At 49.4% G+C, this 25,454-nt stretch overlaps 1 protein-coding gene across 1 annotated transcript; it reads left to right on the top strand.

Moving 5' to 3' along the window:
* Positions 1–5,068: 5,068 nt before the first annotated feature.
* On the top strand, positions 5,069–18,837 carry Cathd (cathepsin D). The gene is made up of 7 exons (XM_077681410.1): positions 5,069–5,421; positions 12,213–12,348; positions 13,963–14,086; positions 14,490–14,931; positions 16,089–16,233; positions 16,663–16,761; positions 18,462–18,837. The coding sequence occupies exons 1-7, from the start codon at positions 5,354–5,356 to the stop codon at positions 18,621–18,623; spliced, it is 1,176 nt and encodes a 391-aa protein (XP_077537536.1). The 5' UTR covers positions 5,069–5,353; the 3' UTR covers positions 18,624–18,837.
* The last annotated feature ends 6,617 nt before the right edge of the window (positions 18,838–25,454 follow it).

The following is a 25,454-nucleotide window of genomic DNA, read 5'->3' as shown; positions in this document are numbered from 1 at the left end:
AACACGAGCGTAATAAGATCAACGCCATCATTAGGAGGGCGTATAAGTTCCGCGCTAGACATGTGCATGTTTGAATCTAGAAGCACACCGCTCTTCCTTAAGTTAGGAGTGCATAATACGCTCGAGGAGATAGCGGAAGCACAACGTACGGCCCAGCTCGAGCGTCTATTTACAACGAAGACTGGAAGAAAGATCCTAGATGACCTAGGATATGTACGCCACAGCGGTGGTGACAGCAAATTCCCCATCCCGGATGAGATACGTCGCCGGATCAGGGTAGATCATCTACCAAAAAACATGCACCCTGACTACAACAAGGGCAGGAGGGCGGCAAGGCCTGGAGCCCCCGTCGACTTACACGCCCAGGATAAGCACGCTCTTTATGTAGATGCGGCGGAATATCAACAGGAAGCGTTTGCTGCCGTTGTCATAAAGGCCACCACCGGAGACACTGTGTCGGCGGCAAGCGTCAAGTGCACCGAGGCAGAACGCGCAGAGGAGGTGGCCATCACTCTGGTCATTACCGACGCAGGCTGCCAGTCGGTGATCGGCGACTCACGAACGGCAGTTCGGAACTACGCCGAGGGACGCATCTGCAAAGAAGCTTTGCAGGTGCTACGCAATTCACGTCTAGAAGGCCTAATAACTGTTCGAGTCAAGTGGATCCCGGCGCATGCGGGCAAGGACGTGTCGAGTAAGAACGCAAACCACAACGAGACGGCACACGCGGAGGCGCGAGCCCTCACCAACCGCGCCCCCGCAACTGACCGTCCAACGTGGTTCGGTGCTAAGGATCGAATGACAGACTATGGCGAAATCACCAAAGCCTACCGCCTGGCTCCCAGGACCTTCCCACCTCCGGACCCGGGGTTGGGCCGGGCGGAGGCAGTGCTACTAAGGCAGCTTCAAACCGGGTCCCTACCCACCCCCGCTCTGATGCACCAAATGTATCCGGAGGCATACCCGACTAGTCAAGTGCCAGCTCTGCTGCAGGGAGACCGCATGCAGACCAGAAGAACATCTTATAAAACTGTGTCACGAGCCCAATGGAAGCGACGTCAAGAACCATCCCGGGCGGCGCATGCCCTTTTGGGAATTTAACATCCCGCGCGCGCAGTCTTCGCGTGTGGCACTAATAAACAAATCGCTACACAATGCGCACAATTGCTGTCTGTTTATGCTTCTTCGTCTGGTACGGCGTATAAATCAAGGTTGGCGTTGTAGGCTCTTGTAGAGGTCGTACAGCACGTTCCCCACCGGACGATGGTCGTGCTGTGCGTTCCACAGTTGCTCCGGAAGCTGGCCTTGGAACGTTCGGGCTCCTTGTAGCCGTACCCGATGATACGACGCTGCTGACGTGTCTCGTATGCTCCTGCGCTGCGTCCCAACTTGAGAATGCGATTCTGGTAAGCGTTTCTGAAGCACGAAACGAGCTGTTCTTGGGCGTATCACGACGATGCCGCCTTTGCACAACGGTGCGACGCCTCCATTGCCACGTCTTGCGAACTGAGCCAGACGGAAGCAAGACGCCGTCTGTTGCCTTTTCGTAAGACCTGCCACAAACTTGTATGGCGCCGGATTTACGCATCTCTGGTGGATTGACCAGTTGGTCCAAGGTGCCAGATCTTTGGATAGAGGCTAAAACCAAGGCACTCGCACTTCTGTTTATGACGTGTAGATTAATTTCTTTGGCGTATGGGCCCTGAAGCACCCAGCCAAACACTGTTTCAACGGCGCAAAGGTTCTCGTTAAAGCGCTCTACACGTCCACTTGGCAGCCTCCAATACTGGTCCGAACCAACTAACACGCTTATACTGGGTGTTTGGAGTTGCCCTTCTTCGGGTTCATCGGCTACGGGTAAGTTGCTATCGTGAAGCATCGCTACGGTGGGGGCTTCCAAACTCGGACCATTGACGGTGCAGACTTCTGGCATTTCGAGCGCTTCCAGCGTCACTTCACTCGACTGAAAACGGCTGCGGAGTGTTTAGCAACTTTCCGGCACTGGTACTGGCGCGGGCGGTTCGAGCTTCCAAACGTGAAAACCGCCAAATCCTCTCTTCCGGCCCAAGACAAGTTTAGCTGTCGAGACAGGTCGCTACGCACAAACGTGCGTTGGCTGCCGGTGTCGAGGAGTATCCGGACCAGAACACGACCACACTTTCCATATGCCTACACTGTGGCCGTTGGGAGCAGCACCGACGAGGTGAAAGTGCTGCCGGCTGGAGCAGTCGTTATGCTGCAGTCTTGTTGCGGAAGTTCATCCCGATCGGCATTTCCGTCAAAGTAAGTCGCAGTCGGGCAGTTGCTCGCGAATCTCTCCCACATGTCGCAAAGGACCGTAATGTGTCTCCTCGAGCGGGAATCACACCTAAGGCACGTGCTAGTGCGGCAGTGGCTAGCCATGTGCCCCCTTTTAGCGCATCTAAAACAGCAGGGGTTCCTTGAAAGGCGCCATCGCTTTTCCTTTGCTGATAAGACTGCACTGCAATCTTTCGCTTTGTGGCCCTTACCATTGCACAGGTAGAACGTCAGTTTTCCTCCCGACGACAACTTCGTTAAACCCTATGCAGAGCCTGCTGACAAGGCCAAGGTGGACTTCAAGTGAGGAGAGGAAGTTCTCGGCTGCTGGCGGATTGAAGACGCCTTCGAATCGGAGTTCGATCGAAAAGCTCGACTCTCCTGCCTGCTCTCCACCTGGACCTTCAAGAACGCCATGATGGCCTTGACCTGCTCTTCTCGAGTCGCTGGCTCAGCGTTGTCGTTGGCAGTCTCCTTCATGCGCTGACGGTATAGAACTGCTAGGTCTTCCGGTAACGGGCGCATGAGGACGTGATGTACAATCAGCGCGTACTTTGAAGCCGGTACACCTAGACTCTCGAGGCAGCCAGTTCGTAATTGAACCTGCTCATACAGTGCTCGGAAGCGCGACACTTGCAACGAAGACTCAACAGGAGCGATGGCGAGTAGACTGTCCACGTGGTCGTCTACGAGCAGCTCCGTACGCCCAAATCGGTCGGTGAGGATCTTTACGGCTTGGCTGTAGTTGCTCTCTTTGAGGCGAATCGACTCAACGGCACGTTTTGCATCCCCGGCAAGGTATGATTTCAAATATTTAAATTTCTCGATGTCGGAAATGTCCGGATGATTGTGAATTGTCGCCTCAAAATGCTGCCAAAAGCCCTGCCATTCGTGTAGCTCGCCTTAAAAAGTGGGAACCTGCAGCGCCGTCAGGACGACTCACTATGTGAATGCGCGCGATCCGGCGTGCGAGGACTGATTCGACTGGGCTGCAGGGCGAATGCCTTCGGCGGCCAAGATGTTCTGCTGCTGAGTGGGCAGCAGTTCCCCTGCAGTGCCGCCGTCGGGAACTCTCATGCTGGGCGCCCGCTAGTCCTTCACCGCCGAGCGCAGCCGACTGAGGACACGGCGTATGCTTTCTTCGTACTCCAAGGCGTCGGTAACATCAAGCTCGAATTCGTCGTCTGCCAGTGTCTCTCCAATCTTGGCATCCAGCTCTTTAAGAGAGGCTTCCTTACTGGCGAGTAGGTCGATGGCCTCTTGCAGGTCATGCGGAGACGGCTAATGGGTTTCGTAAAGCTCAGTTGCTGCCTTCAGCAGCCCTGTAACGGATCCGCAAAGAGCGCGCCGCTGACGGCGCAACCTGTCCATCGTTGAGCGCTAGATGCCAGTCTTCTCCCGGGTTTTACGACACCATAGTGTTTAGAGCAGAGAATTAGCAACGCGCTACCAACATCGTCTTTTTCGGGCGGCGCATACCCTTTCGGGGATTTGACATGCAGAGTAGTATGTCGACGTACGCATTTTGGCAAACCTTTCTGCATTTCCTGCTTCAATAAAAAGCTTATCTCTCTCTCTCTCTCTCTCTCTCTCTCTCTCTCTCTCTCTCTCTCTCTCTCTCTCTCTCTCTCTCTCTCTCTCTCTCTCTCTCTCTCTCTCTCTCTCTCTCTCTCTCTCTCTCATACATCGTCGTGATAATTTTGCTTTAAAGTTTACCGTTTAGACAGCTTCGGTGACCAGTCACGTCAGTGAGCAACGCAAGAGAGCGAAGCCAGTTCGCGTCTCACAGCTCGGCGATGACCTTGTTCTTGCTCTTCAAGAAAGCGCCAATCTCTCCTCCTTCCTCCATCGGTCATCCCCCCATCGGTCAAGCCCTGGCTGGTGCTAAGTACAAAGGGATTCCGGAATGGTCGACTGCTAGGGGCGACAGGGAACAAGACTTTTGCTGTCGTGAATGGACTGGTGGATGAATAAAGTTACTCCTCCTTCTCCTCTTCCTGCTCTTGTACCATCGCTGTGACCTAAATAGAGACTTCCGTTTTATTTTTTTCTTCTTCCAATACGGGATCGCTTGCGAAAAATGTTGATCTCACCGGGCTCATGCCACATGTTGTCATCCTCCTTTGTTGTCGGTCCTTTGAGAGCGTCGGCGATTTCTTGCGCCAAGGTCAAAAGTTCCTCCGTCTGAGCTACAGGAAGACCCTTGAATTCCGACGTTTATGTTTATGTTACGCAGGATGCAAGCCTTGTCAATTCATCGCGGTTTAAAGACAGGGCGACAATTTGTGCTTGTAAATTTAGACCTTTGTTTTCCTTCTTCAAAGCAGCCCAAACACTCGCCACAATGCTCGCTACAGTGCTCGAATCATTACAAAATATTGAAGTTCCCTGCTTCAAATCATGCTCAAGAAAACTACGGGTCGCTACATATTCCTTCTGGAACAATCCTTTTTGAGTTCATTGCGCTACTTGTCGACGTCCCTGGGCGTGGATGAAATAAAAAAAGATGAAAAAGAAACATGGCAGCGGACGCGACCAAAAAGCACGCTGGGAGAGGATAACGTGCCTCGTATTTTTCTAGTCTAATAAACACGTGCATTGCTCAACAGAAGTAAATCGCACGTGCGAAAGCAGTAATAAAGAAAAAAAAAAGGCAAGGAGAGAACTGCGCGTGCAGCGAGAGGCGGCACGTGACTCGTGCGGTGGTGACTCGGCGCCGCCGGCAAGCCAGGGAGGGGTGTATTTAAACGCCGAGCCGCAGGGAGCCGGTCGAGACTTCGGTGGAAGAGGAGCCTGGGCCGTGGTGGGCGGCTCGTTGTTTTCGCCTCCTCTTGAATATCTGCCCGAGTGGCGTGATACAGCGGCGCCCCCAGAGGCCGCAACTCCACGGAGCCGAGCTCTCTCCTCTCCACACGGTCCTGGAAGCGGTCGGCAAGAGCGGCATCCGATAAGTATCTCCCGCGATAGGCTTATCGAGAACCCTGCAAACGGAAACCGCCGACGAGGCGTTCGGTTTCTCGCCATCCTCGCGTTGGTCAGACCGCGTCCAGACAACATGACATCGACACTGTCGGCCATCATCGTGCTGCTGGCCCTTGTTGGGGCCTCTTCGGCCCTGCTCAGGTAAGCCTCGTGCGGCGTTCGAACAGCCCCGGCGTCCCGGCCCACTGCGCTGCCGCAGCACGTGGGAGAATGAACGCCCGAGAAGCCCGAGAAGCCCGAAGAGGGGGCAAAAAGAATACTTTTGTTCATTTGGCCCGGTTAACTTGATTTTGTACATTAATGCGAGCAGAGTTTGTCGCCTTGTCGGAGTTTAAGGGTATAGGTTAATTCGTCTGCTGCTTGATTCGAGCAAACTTTCCCGGTTCTGCAAATAGTCGAGCATCAACTGCAGTTAAACGATGTTGGCTCTTGATGTAACTTGAATTTTCACGGCGCAATGTTCTCACTGACACATCAACCTTTCTCACCTGATATTACTGGACCCTCATTGCAATAGTTCTCATGCGCAGGCCCCGCTGGGGATTGATGTATCACCTTTAAGAGGGCCGTGCTGCGAATGGGTTCGGTGCACAGTTACGCGGGATTAAATATCGCATTGCCATACTGTGCCGTACGTTACGCTGCCGACAATATTAGACTCTGGGTACATTTAAAACAGCGTCTTGTTGGGTGACTTGGTTTGAGTCTAAATGTCATGACAAAAAGCGCAAATGTAACGGCCGTGTGGCGCTCCGTCGCGTCCTCCTTAGCCCATCTCCCTCCCTCGTGTTCGTTATATTTGTGTTTCGCATAGTAGCCTTACACTGGATAGAGTAAGAGTAACCTTTATCATTGAATGGCTATAGGCAAACTTTTTTGCGTGCCCGCGTACATGCATCAAGATAACGACGCATCCCCGCCACCATCACAATGACACGCGGTGATGGCGCGAAATACGACGGTGGCGCTTAGTTCCAGGATCGCGATATCCTAGTTCCTATGAAAGACACCGGCGATGAATGGGTCGTAGAACAGAATGCACGCCACTGTCTCAGTTGACAGGTACACCGAAATGAGTTACAAATGACGTCGCCTATAATTACCTGTTTATTTCAAAGTCTGGAATGTGTAAGCCACCTCGCAACTTTTTTGAAGCGGCCCATTTACGTGACTTCTGTCGTGAGAAAAGGGCCGCTTCAAAAGTGTCCCTACCTTCGAACCATGCCGTACACCGATTTGGCGACGTTGACCGTGACGTCACACCGGAATGCCCACTGGGCGCAATTCAGCGGATTGCAAACGCGTCTGAACCAGTACAAACTGTGCGTGAACGAGTGGCCGGAGTAGATACTAACCTCCACAAAATGAAAGCAAGTCGAAACGTTGAAGGCTGATATAGTATGAAAACACATTGCAAACGAATTTGCCGCCACTCCTGTAGATTGGGAGGCGGCCGCTGTTGGACCCCATGGTGTTCTCTTTTCTTCCGAGTTTTACAATTAAATTCGTGAACACGGAAATCGATGATTGCGTGGGCTCAGCTGCGCGGTGCAGCAAAAAAATGGGAGTTCGACAAATTCAGCGTTACTTGGTAACACTGAAGTGAAGCAATCGCAGTCGTATTTGTGGCTGCAATATTGTGCAATTTAACCCACGTAATCTTTTTCACTTTGCTATTTAGCAGTAGTTTAGAACGTTATTTTATCGGTAATAGGCGGCCGAAGGGAAAACACCACATAATCCGAAGAAATTTATCCCTGTTGACTTGTCAGTGTGACGTCATAGACGAGGTCAGCGAATGGGATGGGACGCTGGTGCCACAGAAACGGCTCTTTCCAGCGCACTTTTTGCGCTAAAGAGGTGCATGTGAATCGGAGGCAAGAAATCTGAACTTGGCCAACGCTATCTTGACTCCTAATTCGCCAGGTAATTGACAACGTTTGCAACTCCCTTCAGTATTCCTGTAAAGGAACACTGAAGAGAATACGTAACATTGACTGACTACTTTATTACATTAAAGTCTAAGATGTGCGAACCACGTTAAGAGTTTTTCCCGCCAATTTCAAGAGAATTTTAACCAGTAAAATGCGTTCGAAAGTGCCGTTTCCGTCGCGCCACCCTTCCTGCCGATTCGCTGACGTCGGCTATGACGTCACACTTCCAAGTCCGCATGGCTCTACTTGAAGGTTTTCTGGCATGTCTAACCTGTACAACATGCGCATAAACAAATAAAAAGTCGATATTAACAAGCGTATGAGTGAGAGAAAAAAATTCTACAAGCTTGTTTTGCTGCACGGCACCTGAATGACCAAAGCCTCCGAAGGAAAATTTGGAAATGACACGGCCACACATGACTCAAATATGGATGTGCAATAGAGAACGTCAAGCTTGTGTCGCGCATTGTCATAGCGCAAACTTAGTTTTAAGTGCGGAGTACCTTAGGACCGCACAATGTCCGTCCGCGTCCGTGCGCATAGCATTTACAATGGCAAAAAAATCGCCCAGGCACCGGCAGGATTCGAGCCTGTGTCTGGTAGACCAGACAGAGTCGCAGTTTCATTTAGGGAATAATCAAGGTGCAACTCACGGCTCAAATTGAATGACGGTCGGGGCGCAAATCGTATGTCACTCGGGGCCACGGTGTAAGTGCTCGGGGCACAACTTGGATGTCATTTCGAGTCCCCGTACTCCGCACCCTCGCCATCATCCAGAGTGGAGATGCTGCCATTTTTTACCGCCGTATGCCAGGGCTCATAATTGGTCTGCTTTGCTTGTTTAGCCACAAGAGTGGCAACAGTAAGGCTCCACAGAAACTGCGTTAACAACAACAACAACAAAAAACAGAAGGGTTCATTCTTCTTTCGAAGAAATTGGTAAGAACACATGCATGTGACGATTTGTGTGCTCATTGACTGAAATACACACGCACACAAGCACAGGACGTTATCGTTGCTCTCGGGGAGACAAGTCCCGCTGCTCGAGCAGATAAGTGACGTGTGATTCTTGGACTCTACTGCGAGTCTCCTCCGTTGCTCTCTTCTCTCGGTGCCTCTTTCCTCGCTCGCCTTACTGAGGAGTGGGATGCTGCCCCTCGCTAGCAGGATCCCGCTCGTCATGCCGCAACTTCACGTTTGTAAGGAGCGGCTCATCCGCCGCTCACTGAGGAGGTCAGGATCATGGCTGTATCGTAGCGCACGTATCCGGGTGGTTGATTTTTTTTTTCTGGGAGACGTAATGTAAAACAAAATCCTTGCCCTTAAGAGCGCACACTTACACCAACCAGCTGCATCAGCGATATTCTTAAGAAACTTGTGCAGCGGAATCAATCCTGAAGAATCTTTAGTGTATTTTGGAGTAATGCGCAGCGCTTTTGGCGACATGTATTCAGAAGAGGCTAAAGTTGTGGTAGAGTGATTTCGTGACCTACGTGGGCGCGGTCCAATTTTCCACTGTGGACCGGCGTACATTACATTGTGGGCTATAACTTAAAGGATGTTCTCATAATGTACTTGAGCCGACTGGCCGCGTCAGCTGCATGTTTAAGGCGTCGTGAAAAAAAAAAAAGGAATGCGACAATGAGAATGTGTTTGCGGTGGCTGCGTCTGCTGTGCGTGAAGCTGGGTTAGTATATGAGGACAAGAGAATGGCGTACATGCTTAAAACAATAAGGTCAAACCAACTGACATGTTCATACGAACATGTTCGAACTAACCGAGTAAACAAATAAGCACAAAATCCAAGGACGACGAATGCGCACAAGGGACATGACTTTGGCCGCAAACTTTGGGAAGTTTGGCTACTTTCGGCTGAAGTTCGTTCGAAAAACCCAAACATGCGCAGCTTCTCGTGACACAGCCGCGCGCGAACATGCACACAGTCACGCATGTATGTACGCGCACTTCGGACGATAAGGCCATAACATAAAATGCGATGCAAGCAACGACAACGAGGACTGAAGGGGTCTAGTTTAATGGGTTTATTAGAAAGACTGCTTAGTCCCGATAACAATGATACCAATATCATCGCAATCTTCGAACAAATAACGGAGATATTGAAGAAAACGTGTGAAGCAGTCGCGACCCCCTAGCCAATTTCCCGCAACTTTTCCATGACTTCACGCAAACTTGCTTGTGCAATTGGCGGCCGCCTAACTCACCTGTCCCGACGGCACATGACTGGACGTCTGTAATGGGGCCTCTAGTTTCATTTGACCGCATTACTTGAATGCTAACGTGCAGTTAACACACTGAAAATTATGTTTTATTGTTGGCCCGTATGACGTCATTCTTGCTCATAACACGTCACTGTGGCGCAAAATTTGAAAGTTTTTAAATACTTCTTTCCCTATTTTTTTTGTTAAAAAACATATTTTGTGGCTGTAATGGAGCTGAGTGAGATACTGAATTCTAGTTCTTTCAAATTAAACAAAGTTGTATTTTCTCTTCATGGCTCCTTTAAACAGCGGACGGTGCCAATCAGCACGAGTTATCCACGAGGGTGGGACTGAGGAATCGCATTCTAGCCTCCTCGGGGTTCGGATAACACCATAGCGAAATCTTTGTAAGTGGTGTTATGGATGAGTCACATTCCGGTCTTTCCACTCGTCTGCAAAAGCGCCGCCGCCGCCAGTGATCACGTGGCCGTCTGTGCGATGGCGGCATTTTGGGGAGTAGTGCTATAAAGGAATATAGTGGCTATAACTGCTGACGCTGACGCGGCACTAAAACGAGCAATTTATCGAACATTGTTATACTAGGCTTTCTAAAAAATGACAAAAATTTGGAGAGCATCACGCTAGATATAAACAGTGGATCATTAGGTCGCACCCCCCAGATATGCGTCCGTCATTCCGGAAGTTTATCCCTAACGCGTGATGGGTGCTCTCCGCAGGTATACATGGGCCTTGCGGGGTATTTAGAAAAACAAATTACTGAAAGCTAAGGTTTGCCATCCCCCTCCCCTTATCCCCCTTGGGAAAATTCCTGCGCGAACGCCCGTGGCTGCACACATTCATCTATAATTATTGGAACCAGGCAGATAAGGTACGCAGATACATGTCCAGTCATCGAAAAAGCCGGACCTGTTTACTCGTGACTTTTCCGAGATTGTCTCACGTGTAAAAGCTCTCCGTTGTTCTAGTGCGAGTGCTGAAGCTGCCAAATGTACACGAACAATGGATGTCGATTGTGAACTTTAGCGAAAATTGAACGCATAAGTTTATCTCAACTGTTTCGCATCAGTCAATTAGCTCTCGTTCGTATTTGGTGTATACGCGTCCATCAAAGTGACTTAGTAGCTTTATTATTAAAGTAGGATAGTTAATCCCGTCTAACTCAGATTATCCGGTATTAATGAAACAGAAATGTTAAAATATACGCCTGGTACAGTGAAAAAAAACAGTTTGAGGCTGAAAAACGAATTACTGCTAAAAATAGTCCGCACAAAGCCTCATTTTTACGCCGTGCGATATACTGTGCGACATGAAACATTTTAAAAGGACCATTAGACACCATACAACATTCCTTAAGTCACAAAATGGCCAGTGACTCTTTTCTCATTCGAACACGACAGGTCAGGGGAGCTCAAAGTTGCCCAGTCGTAGCCTAATGTCAACCTGAGCTTGAGGTTGAATTGCCATAAGCAAGCACAAAACCTATGGTCACGCCGTTGCATAGTGGAAACGCTCAACTATTTTTTACTGGGTTAAACGGCAATGGCTATTTTTTGTTCCTGCCATTAACATACCGACGTACATAGTCAACGTATAGGAATTTATGCTTCCTGCTCCAAGTGCTTCGTAAGATGTTCTGGCACGTCTGTTGAAATGCAAAATTCTCGACAACGGAAGCATACCTTCCCTTCGAAAGAAATTGTAGCAACGTATGAACGGCCAAATGTTTAAATAAAGCAGGGTTGTATGTTATCTGTGTGGTCCATAACCCATGACTATTCGCCCAAAGCATCATCACGCACACACGCTCGCGCGCACCCGCCCAAGGTTGTTTTGTACCAGAAAGGCAGAGACGTGAAGTGAAAAGAAAAAAAATCGGGCCGAAACTTTATATTGAGGAATTGTCATCTAAAGCGTAGCGTTATCGTATGAGTCGCGCTATATTTTTGGGTGTCCAGGGGGAGTTGACCGGATTTGAGTGTGTGTGTGTGTGCGTGCGTCCGTGCGTGCGTGCGTGTGCGTGCGTGCGTGCGCGCGTGTGCGTGTGTGTGGGGGGGGGGCACCTTCGGGGACAGAGTGCAGAAAAACCATTTTATGTATCTTTTTTGTTTCTTCTGTTTTTATTTCGCCTCCCGTGGACGCCGTTGTTAACCCAGACAGCGTCTTTTCCTTTGTTTTCTTCAAAATTTCGGGAAAGCGTCCAAACTCACGTAGGTGGGCTTCACTCCTATACACCAGAATCCTGCGTGGCATTCTTCGATGCACTATATTCGCTATTATACCCAAATGCATCGGTGGGGAAATTTTTTTTCACGGGCAATCATATGAAAGTACTAAGGCCGTAGGCCCTTTTGGTTTTATTTTAAAATTTTGGGCTATGACGCGATGACCGTGCATTGTGAGCTTCACGGAAACCAATGGAGCAGCTAAAGAATGATACTCAGTAAAGTATATCAGAAGTCAGCTGGTGGGACAACTTCGGTGGGCTCTAAAAAGAGCCACGGAAAGAGCAACAGACGTGGCTTCAAAGGGAACTGACTTGCAAGGTTGGACCGTGGGGTGCAATGCCGCCGCCTAATTTTTTTCTTTCCTGCATGATCAAAGAACAAGCGCACGCACGGGCATTAAATTTTGGTGGGATCGGTGGGGGGCAGATACCGTCACATAAGATACCGTCACATAAAAACGTTTCGGGAAAGTTCTTGTTAAGCGCAGTAACCATCGGCCTTGCATTGTTTCTCATTCGAGTTGTTCCTCGCAGGGTGCCCCTGAAGCGCGTTCAAAGCGCTCGGAACCAGCTGCGGGAGGTGGGCACTGTGCTGAACGTAACCCATGGCTGGTCCCTGGGGAACGCTCTCGGAGGACCTTTCCCGGAACCGCTCAAGAACTACCTCGATGTAAGTGCTTTCTTGTTGCTTGAATCTGCGCTTGCGGGTCTTGTGGGGCACCTGCGCACGCCTAACCGAAAGTATACGGACTAAAAGCACGCTGGAAGGTGCATTCCTTCCGACCGTCCCTTTTTGCGAGTAACACCTGCTTGCTATACTGGAAAAGTGGAGGCCCTTACGTAGACGATCACATGATACAGAAAACTGGTGCCTGTCCTGCCTTCTCATGTGATCGTTTACCTTAGCGCCCCCATCTTCCCTAAATGCATCCGAACCAACTTGCCGAGCAACGCATCCTTGTCTACCCTCTTGCTAAAGGGCGTTGTTTGCGGTTTCCGCGTCTGATTTCTTCTTTTTTGCCTCCGAATGCGATCTATGCATGCCTAGCCCCAGCAAAAATATGTCATCAGGCACGTCCTTGAATGTCTCCACAACAGCATGATCCTGCTCTGGTACCATGCCCTGTGGTGTGACGGCTAAGGCAACGCAGCGAGAGATCGGAGGAGGGGGAGTAAACATTTATTTACGCAAGAGAGTATTGGGACGGGGATGTGATTTCCCTCCTATGTCCAGGAAAACAATATTCATTGTAAGCTGGCAAGGTTAGCTGGCTGAAGACATCTAGCTTGCTACAGTGGATGGACAGAAAAGAATCAATAAGATGGTGACGATTAGGATGATTATAATGTACATGCGTGCAAGGAGTTATTTACGGAGGTTAGTCTAGTCCAGTGCACAGGTCATTAGAGGTATATGTCATTGAAGGTAGGTCAATAGAGGCTTCGCAGGTACGTCGTTAGAGCTTTCGTCACACACGATGCACGTTTCGGACACAACAGGGTCTGTCAGTTCATCTCTCAACGAAGTGGCCGGCCCAAATACATAGTGAGGTACATTATCAGTGCTAAAATCGCTCATATTGACAGATGGGATGACACAGGTCCTCCCATTCATTTGCGGTCAGTTTCGTCAACCAATTAGCCAGAGAAAATGGGACACTCCTAATCCATTGATGTAGATCGACATATTTAAATAGACAGGAGGGGCACTGGTTTTGTTCAAGTTAAAAAGTCTTGAACAAATCGCAAAACCCCCCAGGCCACGAACATCCAGCCATAGTAACTATACGAGGAGTATGTTTTTGTGCAGGCAACAGATGTTACCACCGCTTCGTTCATCAACTCTTTTAAACTGAAGTCACTCGCTAAGGTTGAAGTCGTTCGCCGAGTCAGCACGGAGGCCCACTCCGCAGCGTTACAAATTGCACTGTAGAAAAGAGAAGGAATACGCATTTCTTGGATATTCGATCATTTTAGATTCGTTGCGTATAAAAACTTCCGCATTCAAATGGACAGGTAATTTTTTTGCATTTTTTGTTGTTGTTTGTCGTCACAAAATGATCAGTCTTACTTCCTATTCAAAACGGAGTTGCGAATCAGTCTGTTCTTGACTCTGTTGAGGATGAGGACTGCGTTTTTATCCATATACAGCAACAAGAAGCAACATTTCACAAGTTCTCTGGCTTTGTCCCCACATACAGTTTAGTTTTCCCGTAAACAGCCAATGCGATTCGAGATTTGTTGCTAACGCGTCGCAAACCTTGCTTCCGTAACAAACTTGCAGGCGCAGTACTACGGTGACGTCACTCTGGGCACACCACCACAAGTGTTCAGGGTCGTGTTCGACACCGGCTCCTCGAACCTGTGGGTTCCTTCGAGCAAGTGCCCGTTCACCAACATTGCCTGTAGTGAGTACCTGACCATACTGACATCAAAACTAAAGCACGAGTAAGTTGTCAAGCAGGAAGAGCTGAAGTAATGACCAGTGAAGTGAGCAATAAACCTCTTTTCTCTTCAAGTCCCCTCTGTTTGCCCAACTTTTATACTTGCACTGGTAGTTGTCACATTTAAATCCCCGTCTAGGGTCGTGCTGAAAATTTCCAAACCAGTCAAGTTTCTTTTTTTCATTAAGCTAGACATTTGATATATCGACGAAAAAATAACATAAGCAAAGCCCTCTGGGTAAGCCTGACTGTTTATACCCCTCGGACAGCCGAATGCCGGCACAGCCTAACCGCACGCTTCCCGTTGCTCCCGGCCTAGCTCTTCCCTGATATACGACACGTACGTTCATTCCTTCTGCGTGCGCAGTGCTGCATCACAAGTACAACAGCAAGAAGTCGAGCACCTACGCGAAGAACGGCACTCAGTTCGAGATCCGGTACGGCAGCGGCAGCGTCAAGGGCGAGCTGAGCACGGACGTCTTCGGCCTGGGCGACATCCGGCTGCAGGGCCAGACGTTCGCCGAGATCCTCCGCGAATCCGGACTCGCCTTCATCGCAGCGAAGTTCGACGGCATCCTGGGTCTGGGATACCCGCAGATCTCGGTTCTGAATGTGCCACCAGTCTTCGACAACATGGTGGCGCAGGGCGTGGCCCCCAAGCCGGTCTTTTCTGTCTATCTGGACCGTAACGCTAGCGACCCAAACGGAGGGGAGGTGCTCTTCGGGGGAATCGACGAAGCCCACTACACTGGCAACATCACCTACGTGCCCGTCACCCGCAAGGGCTACTGGCAGTTCCACATGAACGGGTGGGTGCGCTGCGGTCACCTGCGTTCGCAAATCTGTATGGCAAATTTCGTGTCATTGTGTTACGCACGTCACACGTTCCTATGCTCTTTAATAATTAACCTAGCTAGGTTAACATAGGTTAAGGTTTAATGCTTAACGGTGACCCCGTGCTAACTTCACTCACCGGGACGTTCTTTTTCAAGTTGGGAGCTAAGCGAGCGCCTGGTCTCGCTCTTTGTTAGCCAACCAGCGGGTGAGACTTTAGGCCCCACTGCCGCCACGAAATTCCAGACTATTGACCTAAGAACATTCCACGTTAATAGGTCGTTTTATTGATTCCCCGCAACCCAATACTACTCTTCTCAACACTTTGGGAAATGCAATTCTGGGGGATGCGATTCTTTCTTCTCCGCCTTGAAAGAGAGAGAGAGAGAGAGAGAGAGAGAGAGAGAGAGAGAGAGAGAGAGAGAGAGAGAGAGAGAGAGAGAGAGAGAGAGAGAGAGAGAGAGAGAGAGAGAGAGAGAGAGAGAGAGAGAGAGAGAGAGAGAGAGAGAGAGAGAGAGAGATCACTTTATTTTTCAAGCATTGAGTTGACTGGGAACGCGTGGTGGCCACCGGCCCAAGGCTGTCGGCAACGGTGGCGGCCCGAAGTAACCAGAAGTAACTGCAACCCCCCGTTGTGAGCTGCCCAGCGCGTCCTCCCACTGCTCGACGCTGGAGATGGGAGGGAGTGGGTTAAGAGTGCATGCTCACATGGCGTGGGTTAGCGTATCCAGGTGACAGAGGGGACAGTTGGGGGAAGGGAACTTAGAGGAAAAAATCTTGTGGAAGAGGGAACGACTCGCGAGGGATTGGGTCTGGAGGAGTCGCCATATGCGCTCCTGAGCGTTGGGGAGGAATGTGTGGGTTTCAATAATCCCGCCAACTCTTCGCGAGTTTGAGAACAGTGCAGTATCAACTATTAAAATTGTTTTGTTGGAATTTTTTTTTTATTTCACTATGGGAATTTTCTCAACTTTTGCTCTCCATGTGAGAGCCGAAGGGCACGGGATTTTTTAGTATATAACTTAATGCTACGCCCTTGTATTTTACCTTGTTTGCTTTTCGTTACAAGGGATACTTTACAAGCTATGGCTTTTTCTCTCTTTTTTTTTTTTTTTTTTTTTTTTTTGCGCAGCGTGAAAGTAGGCGATAACGCCACTTTCTGCAACGGAGGGTGCGCGGCTATTGCTGACACGGGTACCTCCTTGATTGCTGGGCCGACAGAAGAAATTCACAAGCTCAACGTTGCCATTGGAGCTGCCCCCTTCATGGCGGGAGAGGTAATATTTTGCTCCACTTGGTCGGCGTTGGGGGTCAGGAGGCCTTGTCTTGAGGCTGTGCATCAAGGTAAAATCATCAATGATATGTCAGAGGTCGCCGTGGTCACCGAGACGTGCCTTATAGTTAAGGCGCCAACGACTCGGCCGGCAGAGGAATATTTCCTCATAATCTTTGCGTCGTGCATTGCGTTTGTTCCTAAGCGCCAGAATTTGTTTTTTTGTTTTTTATCCACTCGTGTGGCTGCTGGAAAAGTTAATAGCATGAAGACGAACGCTTTATTTCCCAAAAAAGCCAAGCTTTTAAACTGCTCAAGATGTGGTCTGACTTGGGCTTTCCTTCTCACATTTATCCGCGCATGTATGACATCCTAATATGGAGATATTTAAGAAGTAACGAGGACATTTTTTGCATTTGTCCTGTTCTCACAGTACATCGTGAGCTGCAAATCTATTCCAACGCTGCCAAAGATCAATTTCAACCTCAACGGAAATGAATTCGTTTTGGAAGGCAAGGACTACGTACTACAGGTGAGTCAACCGTTTATAGTTCGCTTCTATTATTATATTACTATTATTGTTTTTTTGCGTAATCACTACGTAAGAATACTAGAGGATATCTATAATGGTTCCACAGCTACCATAGTCCTCCATAAGGAGAGCAGTAAAATACCTATAAGGAAGGGCGTCAGACATGGAGACACAATCTCTTCAATGTTATTCACACCATGTTTACATGAGGTATTCAGAACATTGGATTAGGAACAGGTGGGCGTAAGGGCTGATGGAGAATACCTCAGTAACCTCAGATTTGCTGATGACATCACCTTGCTAAGTAGCTCGGTCGATGAATTGCAAAGTATGATTACCGCACTGGACAAGCAGAGTAGAGGAGGAGCAGGAGAAAACTTCATTCCAGCAAGTGGCCAGAGAAGCGTGGTGGCCACCGGCCTAAGGCTGAGGGTGACTCCGGGGGCTCTTTTGACCAAGGCTTCTTGTAGAGCCTGGTCAGAGCTACCCAACGTCTCCCTCCAAGACCCCTTCCCTCAATCACCAGCAACAAGCAGAATGGAATCGTGGGCCTGAAAATTAATATGCAGAAAACTAACGTAATGCTCAATAGCCTTGGGAGAGCACAGCGGTTTGAGATAGGTGGCGAGGCAGTGGAAGTGGTAAGCGAATATATCTACATAGGCCAAGTAGTGACCCCGGATCCCAACCACGAGGCAGATATAATTAGAAGGATAAGAATGGGTAAGTGCATATGGCAGACATTCTCAGATAATGAATAGCAGCTTGTCGCTGAAGAAGAAAGTGTATGACAGCTGCATCTTACCGGTACTCACCTACGGGGCAGAAGCTTGGAGGCTCACTAACAGGGTTCGACTTAAATTGAGGACGACTCAGCGAGCACTGGAACGGAAGATGATAGGTGTATTGCTAAGGGACAAGAAGTAAGCGGAGTGGGCGAGGGAACAAACGCGTGTACGTTAAGGACATATTAGTAGAAATTAACAAGAAATGGGTGGGGGCAGGGCATGTAATGTGAAGGCAAGATAACCGTTGGTCATTAAGGGTAACAGAGTGGATCCCTAGAGAAGGCAAGCGCTGCAGGGGGTGGCAGAGAGTTAGATGGGCTGATGAGATCAAGAAGTTTGCGGGGATAAATTTGTCACAGTTAGCACAGGACCGGGATAATTGGAGAATAATAGGAGAGGCCTTTGCCCTGCAGTGGGAGTAGACAAGCTAATGATGATTATGATGATGATGATGGTGATTATTTTTTGGGGGGAAGGCACTCGCGAAGTTGCTCCGTACTACTAGAGCCGCCATTCGCTGTGAAGAACTTCTTGTTGTACAATTAATTTTCAAGGCAACACTCGGTTTCCTCGGAGTTTATTTATGTGTCTTGCGAAGCCTTACTCAGATATTCTGCGTCTGAGTTTAGATACGTCTGGTCGGTGTTACTGTAGCAGTCGCATCATGCCTTCTTCGCGGCCTGCTCTCTGTCAAGCATAAAGCGGCAGTGAGGAATCCGTTCCCGACGCGGCGCGGCGTAATATCTAGCAATTTGGACGCGCGGGGGGACCAACCGATTGGAGGGTCTTCCGGTAGACGAACCGGTTGTCGGAGCAGGCGACGCGTGCGCAGACGCGTCGTTTTGCGTTTGCGTGTTTTTCACTTATGCTCCGTCGCTAAAATTTCCTCCGTATGCTTTCTCTCACGCGCAGGTGAGCCAGGCGGGCATTCCGCTCTGCTTGAGCGGCTTCATCGGCCTGGACGTGCCTGCCCCCCTTGGGCCCCTGTGGATTCTAGGAGACGTGTTCATCGGCCGCTACTACACCATCTTCGACAGAGGCAACGACCGCGTGGGCTTCGCCGAGTCCCGTTAACTGGCACACCGAATGCAGGCGCTGGCTATACTCGTCTCTACAGCCAGCTCAAAATTTCCCTCGTTTAATTGCCTGTGATTTGCGATGCTGCGACAAACTTGTAAAGCATGACTGTGCACGAGGTGCCGTCAAGCCTGCTACCTCTATGAGTTTTAAATTGACGCCAATCGCGGCTCTATTCGCAAGGAATGAAATAAAGCAGCTAATACTGTGAGTCTTCGGTGTCTGCCTCCAGGGAGGGGGAAATAACACGTTTTGGACTAGGTGAATAAACACTGTCATAAAAGGCTGGATATGCAGTGCGCAGTGTTATCTGTGGTCTAAAAAGGGTGACATTGCGCGAAATAATTGTGAGCCCTTCGACTACGCAACGCGGAAAGCATTTTTGCGCCCAACTTTCGGCAGAACTTCGGCTAGCACGTAAGTTTTAAAACGTGCATGTATTGTAGCAGTTGGTAGGTTCTCTGTATACGTCATCCTGATCCTTATTTGAAATTGGTAAATATTATGAGATGGGTCGTATAGGGATAGGTCATGTCAAGACGGACTTCGCGTATAAGGGAGTCGCAAGTGCGAAATATTGAAGTGTGTGTGAATATTTGTGGCGATATAATTAGGGGCAGTAGTATCAAAGAATTACACGCGGCACACTTAATCGGTTCGAAACGGGGTCAACAGATGCGGCTTTCTGGCACGTTGAACATGGCATCTCCATCTTTTCACGCTGTCATGAACACTGGCGTAATACTACGAAAGATTGTTTTCTGACGCTTGATTAAACAAGAGAAAACTTTTGAGTGGGGTGGCGCGCAGTAGCTTTTCTTGAAGTCAACAGCAGGGCCAGTACGCGGTCATTATTTAGCGGCTTCTCGCGGTTCCCGCCATCTCGCGCTTAGTCCATATAGCTACCAGGTTGTTTTCCGTTGTCTCCTGTGCTTGGTAGTGGCCTTGATGCTATACTGCCACAGCAAGCCGGATCACTGATACAACTAAATTTAGGATACGGTGTTGGTATAGGGGTGAGGCAAGCCATGAATTTCTCGACTACCCACACCCACCGTTTCTTTGTGCATTTGCTTTTGTTTCTGCCACTCTCGTTTCTTTTTCATTATGGATAACAACGGGCTCTTAAAATGTCTAGACAGCGCACTTGTGATTTCGCGCACTAACAGGTAATTCCTCAGGTTTCGTAGTTACCGACTACCAAATATGGAACACTTGCGTGACTTGATTATGAGCAAGTGCACGTTCCGTGGTGCAACGACGCTGCTTTTATTTGGGGGGTTAACTGGCTGCGCTTCCACGCCCGTTCAACCAAATGGGTACACTACATGGACATTTATTGATTGATTGTAGGGTTTCACGCGCCGACGCAACGCAGGCGATGAGGCACGCCGTAATGGAGGGCTCCGGATTAACTTTGACCACCTGGGGATCTTTAACGTGCGCCGAAACCTCGTACACACGGGCGTTTTTGCGTTTCGTCCACTACATGGCCATCACGCGAAGACATATTTTATTCGCTCCATCAAGAAGCTTTGACTTGCAAAGACCACGGAGACAAAATCAAGTTTGTTTTATTCGATAGATTTGGTGTTTTATATAGTGACGTCAGCACTTGCCCGGCAACAAACGGTGCTTTGTTCACTGATAAATTAAACAATTCAAGCCAAAAGTTTAATTCTCCCGTTACATATGTGCTTCGTGACATCTAAAATGAAGTATCCAGGGCAGGTTTACAAAACGCAAGTTAGTAAGTTGAGTCAGGCGGCAACCAACGGAAAAATTACGCCCACCTCCCCTCGCGGGAACCCTGGTGTGATGCGACGCTGAAGGGGGTTCCATTGTCCGTTTCCGTTGGGTCGATTACTCGAATTGCGTGAGCAATCGTCGGGTAATGCGAGAGAGAGAGAGAGAGAGAGAGAGAGAGAGAGAGAGAGAGAGAGAGAGAGAGAGAGAGAGAGAGAGCAACGTAGCGCGGAAGACCGTCGACCGAGAGACCGGCCGGACCGCGGCACTCCGCTTATATGCGCAGCGCGCCCGAAGGAGAGGAGACCGCGGAGAGAAAGGGCGCTGCACATGCGCACAGCGCACTTGCGCCGCGCGCAGCGCCGCCCACCGGAGGAGTGAGAGAGCGCGCCGCATTGCGCGCGCCACAGATGTTGGGGGAGAGGGCGCGCAATCGGAGAGAGGAGAGGGGGTGAGCGGAGGAGAGACGCAGCTGTGCGGACGCGGACGACGACCACGACGGACGCAGGACAGGGCCGCCGGCAAGAGATGCTCCTCTCAGCGTGGCATCTAAAAACATTTTTGTTAGCCAGGTTACAATCTGCCTTCATAGGTGGCGTAACCATACCGCTGAAGAACCACTGTCCGCTCATAATTTGTTTTCTGGCCGGACTTGTACCTGGCTTGTTACGGTTGCGAGTAATCGTGTCGTAAAACATTGTGCATGATTTAACAGGAAGGGTCACGTAAGTGTCAAAGACGCCAAACGCGCTCGACGGTTGTGGAGCGTCGGGCGGCATAGTACGCGCCGTACGCACTAGTGCTTCTATATTTACGTGTTCATTAGTAAATTCCATTTTGACCCAATATTTTTGCTGCTATAAAAAGAATGTTCACTCAATTTCACCGCCAATAGCTCGATCTGCGAGCTTATAATCCCAGTTTAACCTGTTTAATTTGGGCTGGATTTTGTCGGGCTCAGTCAATGCCACAAACTGCCTATAATAGGGCATGGGTCCAGGGCGGAAAAGTCGCTCTTGAGTCGCATGACTATTGTCTGTTTCCCTCATTATACAGCATATTTTATTGAAGTTTTCGTTAAAAGTGTTGTCAGCGTTATTCTAACGAAGCAATCTTTCGAATGAACCAAGCTTGCATTTTGTCTTCATGGCCCCTTTAAGGCGAGCCACGTAGACCACGTCTGTTTTCGGAGGGTTGGAAGCTGCCGATAGAATGGCTGGACAGATCTCCTATGCGACATCTGTCATAACTGGGACATGTTTTCTAGCGCAAACTTTAGAGAAGAATATGGACGGGACAAACGCTAGACATCAACTTGAAAGTACAAAACATCACACCAAGAAAACGCCGGGCCCCCACAACCACGCTTCTGGGCACATTACCTCCTTACCGGCGCCTTTCTTGTTGAGATAACTCAGTTCCTTCTTTGATAATGCCAGTGACGGGGTGCTTATACATCTCTCCGCCTGGTTCTTGATTTTGTATGCCTCGAATACTTCGCTGTCAATTTGCGCAGGAAAGCTGCACAAGACTGCTGTGTTATCAACCTTAGGAGCACATTTAGCACATTTACAGTGGCGGCAATGATCCGCCAAATATCCAGCTCCCGCAGCTGATTGCACTTCTGGTCGGTGCTCACGCAGTCGTTCATTTAAGCACCGTCCTGTTTCGCCGATGTAGCATTTGCCACAGGGCAATGGTATCTTGTATACCACGCCAACCTTACAGTCTGCGAACCGATCAACGTGCTTTTTGCTGCAATCTGTTTCGTTCCTGTTCTTGTTCACGATGTTACACATACGTGATAACCGGCTCGATGCAGAGAAAATGACGTTGACACCACACTTTCCAGCGGCCTTCTTGAGGTGGTGCGACGATTGGTGTACGTAAGGGACCACCACAGGCCGCGTCGTGCGTAGCTCGCCTGTAGCGGTGCCCGCAACGCTGGTAGCCTGCACCTCTTTCCCGAGGTTCCCTGCAACGGAGACCAGTGTGCCTTCCGAGAAGCCGGCAGCAATCAGGCGTTGCACTTGTCTCGCTGTACACTGCAGGAAATCTGGTGGGGGCAGGATTTGTTGATCGCACTCCGCAGGCAGTTGTTTACTATACCTCTTTTTACAATTTTTGAATGTGCCGAATCATGGTTAAGTATATATATATATATATATATATATTTGGAACGGGGCTGGTACATCCGACAAACCTGCTATTTCTGAAAGGACATGTTGACGCCAAGAAATTGCAAGCATCCCCTCTCTGCCAACTCAAAAGTAAACTGTCGACCCAACCCACCGGGCTTGAAGGTTTCCAACACATTGTTGACAGTGCGGTTGGCATCCGCATGGAGCACACCTTTTACGACCACTAGAAAATCATCTACGTATCTAAGTATCTTACCATGAAAATCTGCGTCAAGGTGCTTATCAATGTATTTATCAACAGAGGATAAAAACAGGTCACTTAAAAGGGGGCCATAGAGGAACCTATGCACACGCCTTGCTTTTGGATGAACAAATGATCGTTAAAATCAACTGCGGTGGACGAAAGGCCTTCCCTGTTCAGGGAACCAGGAAGGCCCGAATAGATCCCTCGGAGCCCTTCCCACCATCTACGCCCACAGCCTCCGACGCGCAAGGGCAAGATGCGAGTAAAAAGAAAAAGAAGAAGAAGACACCCTATATAACTTCTGCTTCTTGTCATACACAGTCACCCCTGATAAAGGGGCGGAGTAGGCTCCGAAACGTTGGGACCGCTTTCAATAAATGTCCATGGTTGGTGTATCTTCCTCTTCCTCAAGTTTAACCCAACCAGACAGAGTTCTGTGGAACATGTTTACATTCAATGCTGCGCGTGCGTGCATGCGTGTGTGAGAAATCATTGATGACACAATTTCTAACACTATTGGGCGACGGAAGGCACAGGGGGTGTTTTGCCTCTCCTGAGGCTAACGCGTGACCATGGTGTGTGCGGCGTCTTTCGAAGTCCGCCTGGGCTTTGGCCACCATCATAATGTCGACAACATGCAAAAAGGGTACAGCCGGCTCCAGTTCAGCAGTGGTTGTATGTTTGGTAAGCCGCTGACTGTCCACAGTCCTGGGCGATGTAGCACCTGAAGGGTTCGGGTGTGGATCGTGTTGAGGTTATAGCCATTGCACCCTAAGGGTGCTCAAACTTACGGCCCTGACCATAGTCAAGATTGCTGTCTGAGATGCTCCACTATACTTATTAGACAGTAGGAGGATGGAATGTAGTAGATGCTGCAGGAAGGATTTTGTTCCAATTGTTAATCCTAGGGAGGACATTGGCTCAGTTGAAGCAGATACATCGTAGTTGACGATGTTGTCTACAATTTCTTGGGGCAGATTGGGTGGCTTAAGGGCCAACTGCATTCAAAATTGTGACCTCTTGAAAACATTATTTCCGTGTAGTCTGCTGAAAAAGAAAGCAAGATGCAAAGTACAACAGCTGAAATACGCGCGTGGACGCCGCAAGCGGTTAGCAAAAATCGACAATTTTGAAACTGAAATCGAGGAGAGCGTGGCCATCAAAATGACGTTGCAGCCGGCAAACGAGCGGCCGGATGGTCAGCAGCTCGGAAGCTAGCCTGCGCGCAAGCTCTATGCGCGTACGGGGCAGCACATGGGTGAAGCGTGCGCAGCAGAACTCGACCGGTTCTCCATCTGCGTGGCTGGCTAGAGGAAGAAGCCCCCTTCGGCCGGAGCGTCACAGGCGCGTCATGGGTGTTTACGCGATCCGCCGGCAGGTGCAGCGTGGTCTGCGGCGGAGCCTTTAACGCGAGAGCGTTATTAGGCTCATTTTTCGATTTTCATGTGCCTAAGCCGTCCGCTCTCAGCCGTCTTCATCAAGCGTCTGCGGAAATACGTCATCGCTGCCATCCGGAAGCTACGAATGACGCAGGCAGATGTGAAGGCTGGCCTGAATCTGGAATAGGCGCAGCACTAACTGAAATGGGGAAGGAAGGACAATGATAGTACAGCCGTGACGAAAGAAAAGTTGTGCAAAATTAGCAGGCGCTGCGCCTGCGCGGTGAAGTTCATTCTATACTCGGTCGGTTGTAGAATGCTCGGCAGACCGTTGCCAGCCGTGCCAGTAACTGTAGCCATCGCACCAAACGGCTGTTCCATAGTGACTAATGCCGGCACCAGCATTATGTCACATAACAAAAACAGAGAAAATAGCCGCAGTGTCTCAAAACCCAAGGAAACTCTAGATTATGATAAGAAACGAACTAAAATGACTCATAGTATGAAATAAAACCCATTGCCCAGCGCCTGATTACATTAATTTTAATTTGCTTTTCGAATTTTTTATGGCTCTGTCACTGATGCAAAGTGTGTGGGGCAAAGACGTGATGGTACCACGCGACGAAGATAAAAAAAAACACCCAAAAAATTTCAGAATGTCGTCCCAGAGAGCACAAACGCAAGAATTTTCGATATAGTCCTACTGAGAAGCGTCAGAGCCGTCCTCACAATCGCAAAAATACAGAAAATCTTTACCAAAGTAGGCCACATTGTAAAACGCATAACCAGGGGAACAGCAAGCGTGATAGAAGAAACGATAAGACATATGCAAGCACTGATTGTGAGCCGGATATCGTGCAACCTGCCGTACCACAAAGTTACCCTTGCCGAAAAAGCCAAATAAACTCCTTCATCATATAAGCCAATCCTCCCAATTTTCACGGTCGCCCAAAAGGTGCTGAAATCGGGTCTTTATAACACCTTTGTAGACACTAGGGAAGCCGCTCTCGTAGCGCAAAGCAAGGGACTGTAAAGAAAACAGAGTCGGAACGGACTGTAGCATGCAAGACAGCCCCCCCCCCCCCTTTCCCCCTGGACGCCATGATCGTCATGTCAGCAATCAAGCGAGTCCTCATAAAAACTCTTCCCAACCGAAATCATTCGATCCAAACCTAAACGAGGACAGGCGATAAGCCAGGATCAAATTCCTACGATTGAAGTCCCGAAACCATGCAAACACAGTATACGCCGCCGCCGGAACCTACCAAAGGCCATAATCACGGCAGTGGACTATCCTGGCAATTTTTGTGACTGCATG

The sequence above is a fragment of the Haemaphysalis longicornis genome, unplaced genomic scaffold (genome assembly GCF_048455015.1).
Source record: "Haemaphysalis longicornis isolate Haplotype H1 unplaced genomic scaffold, Haemaphysalis longicornis Haplotype H1 scaffold_1, whole genome shotgun sequence".
Lineage (NCBI taxonomy): Eukaryota > Metazoa > Arthropoda > Arachnida > Ixodida > Ixodidae > Haemaphysalis > Haemaphysalis longicornis.
Note: the sequence above shows the minus strand (reverse complement) of the source record. Positions and strands in the feature narration are given on the sequence as shown.

Bases quoted from the DNA above. Each gene is read 5' to 3' on its own strand.
- Cathd (XM_077681410.1), top strand. From the start codon at position 5,354: ATGACATCGACACTGTCGGCCATCATCGTGCTGCTGGCCCTTGTTGGG. The intron at 14,932-16,088 runs GTGGGTGCGCTG...TTTTTTGCGCAG, and splicing joins TGGCAGTTCCACATGAACGG to CGTGAAAGTAGGCGATAACG. The intron at 16,234-16,662 runs GTAATATTTTGC...CTGTTCTCACAG, and splicing joins CCCCCTTCATGGCGGGAGAG to TACATCGTGAGCTGCAAATC.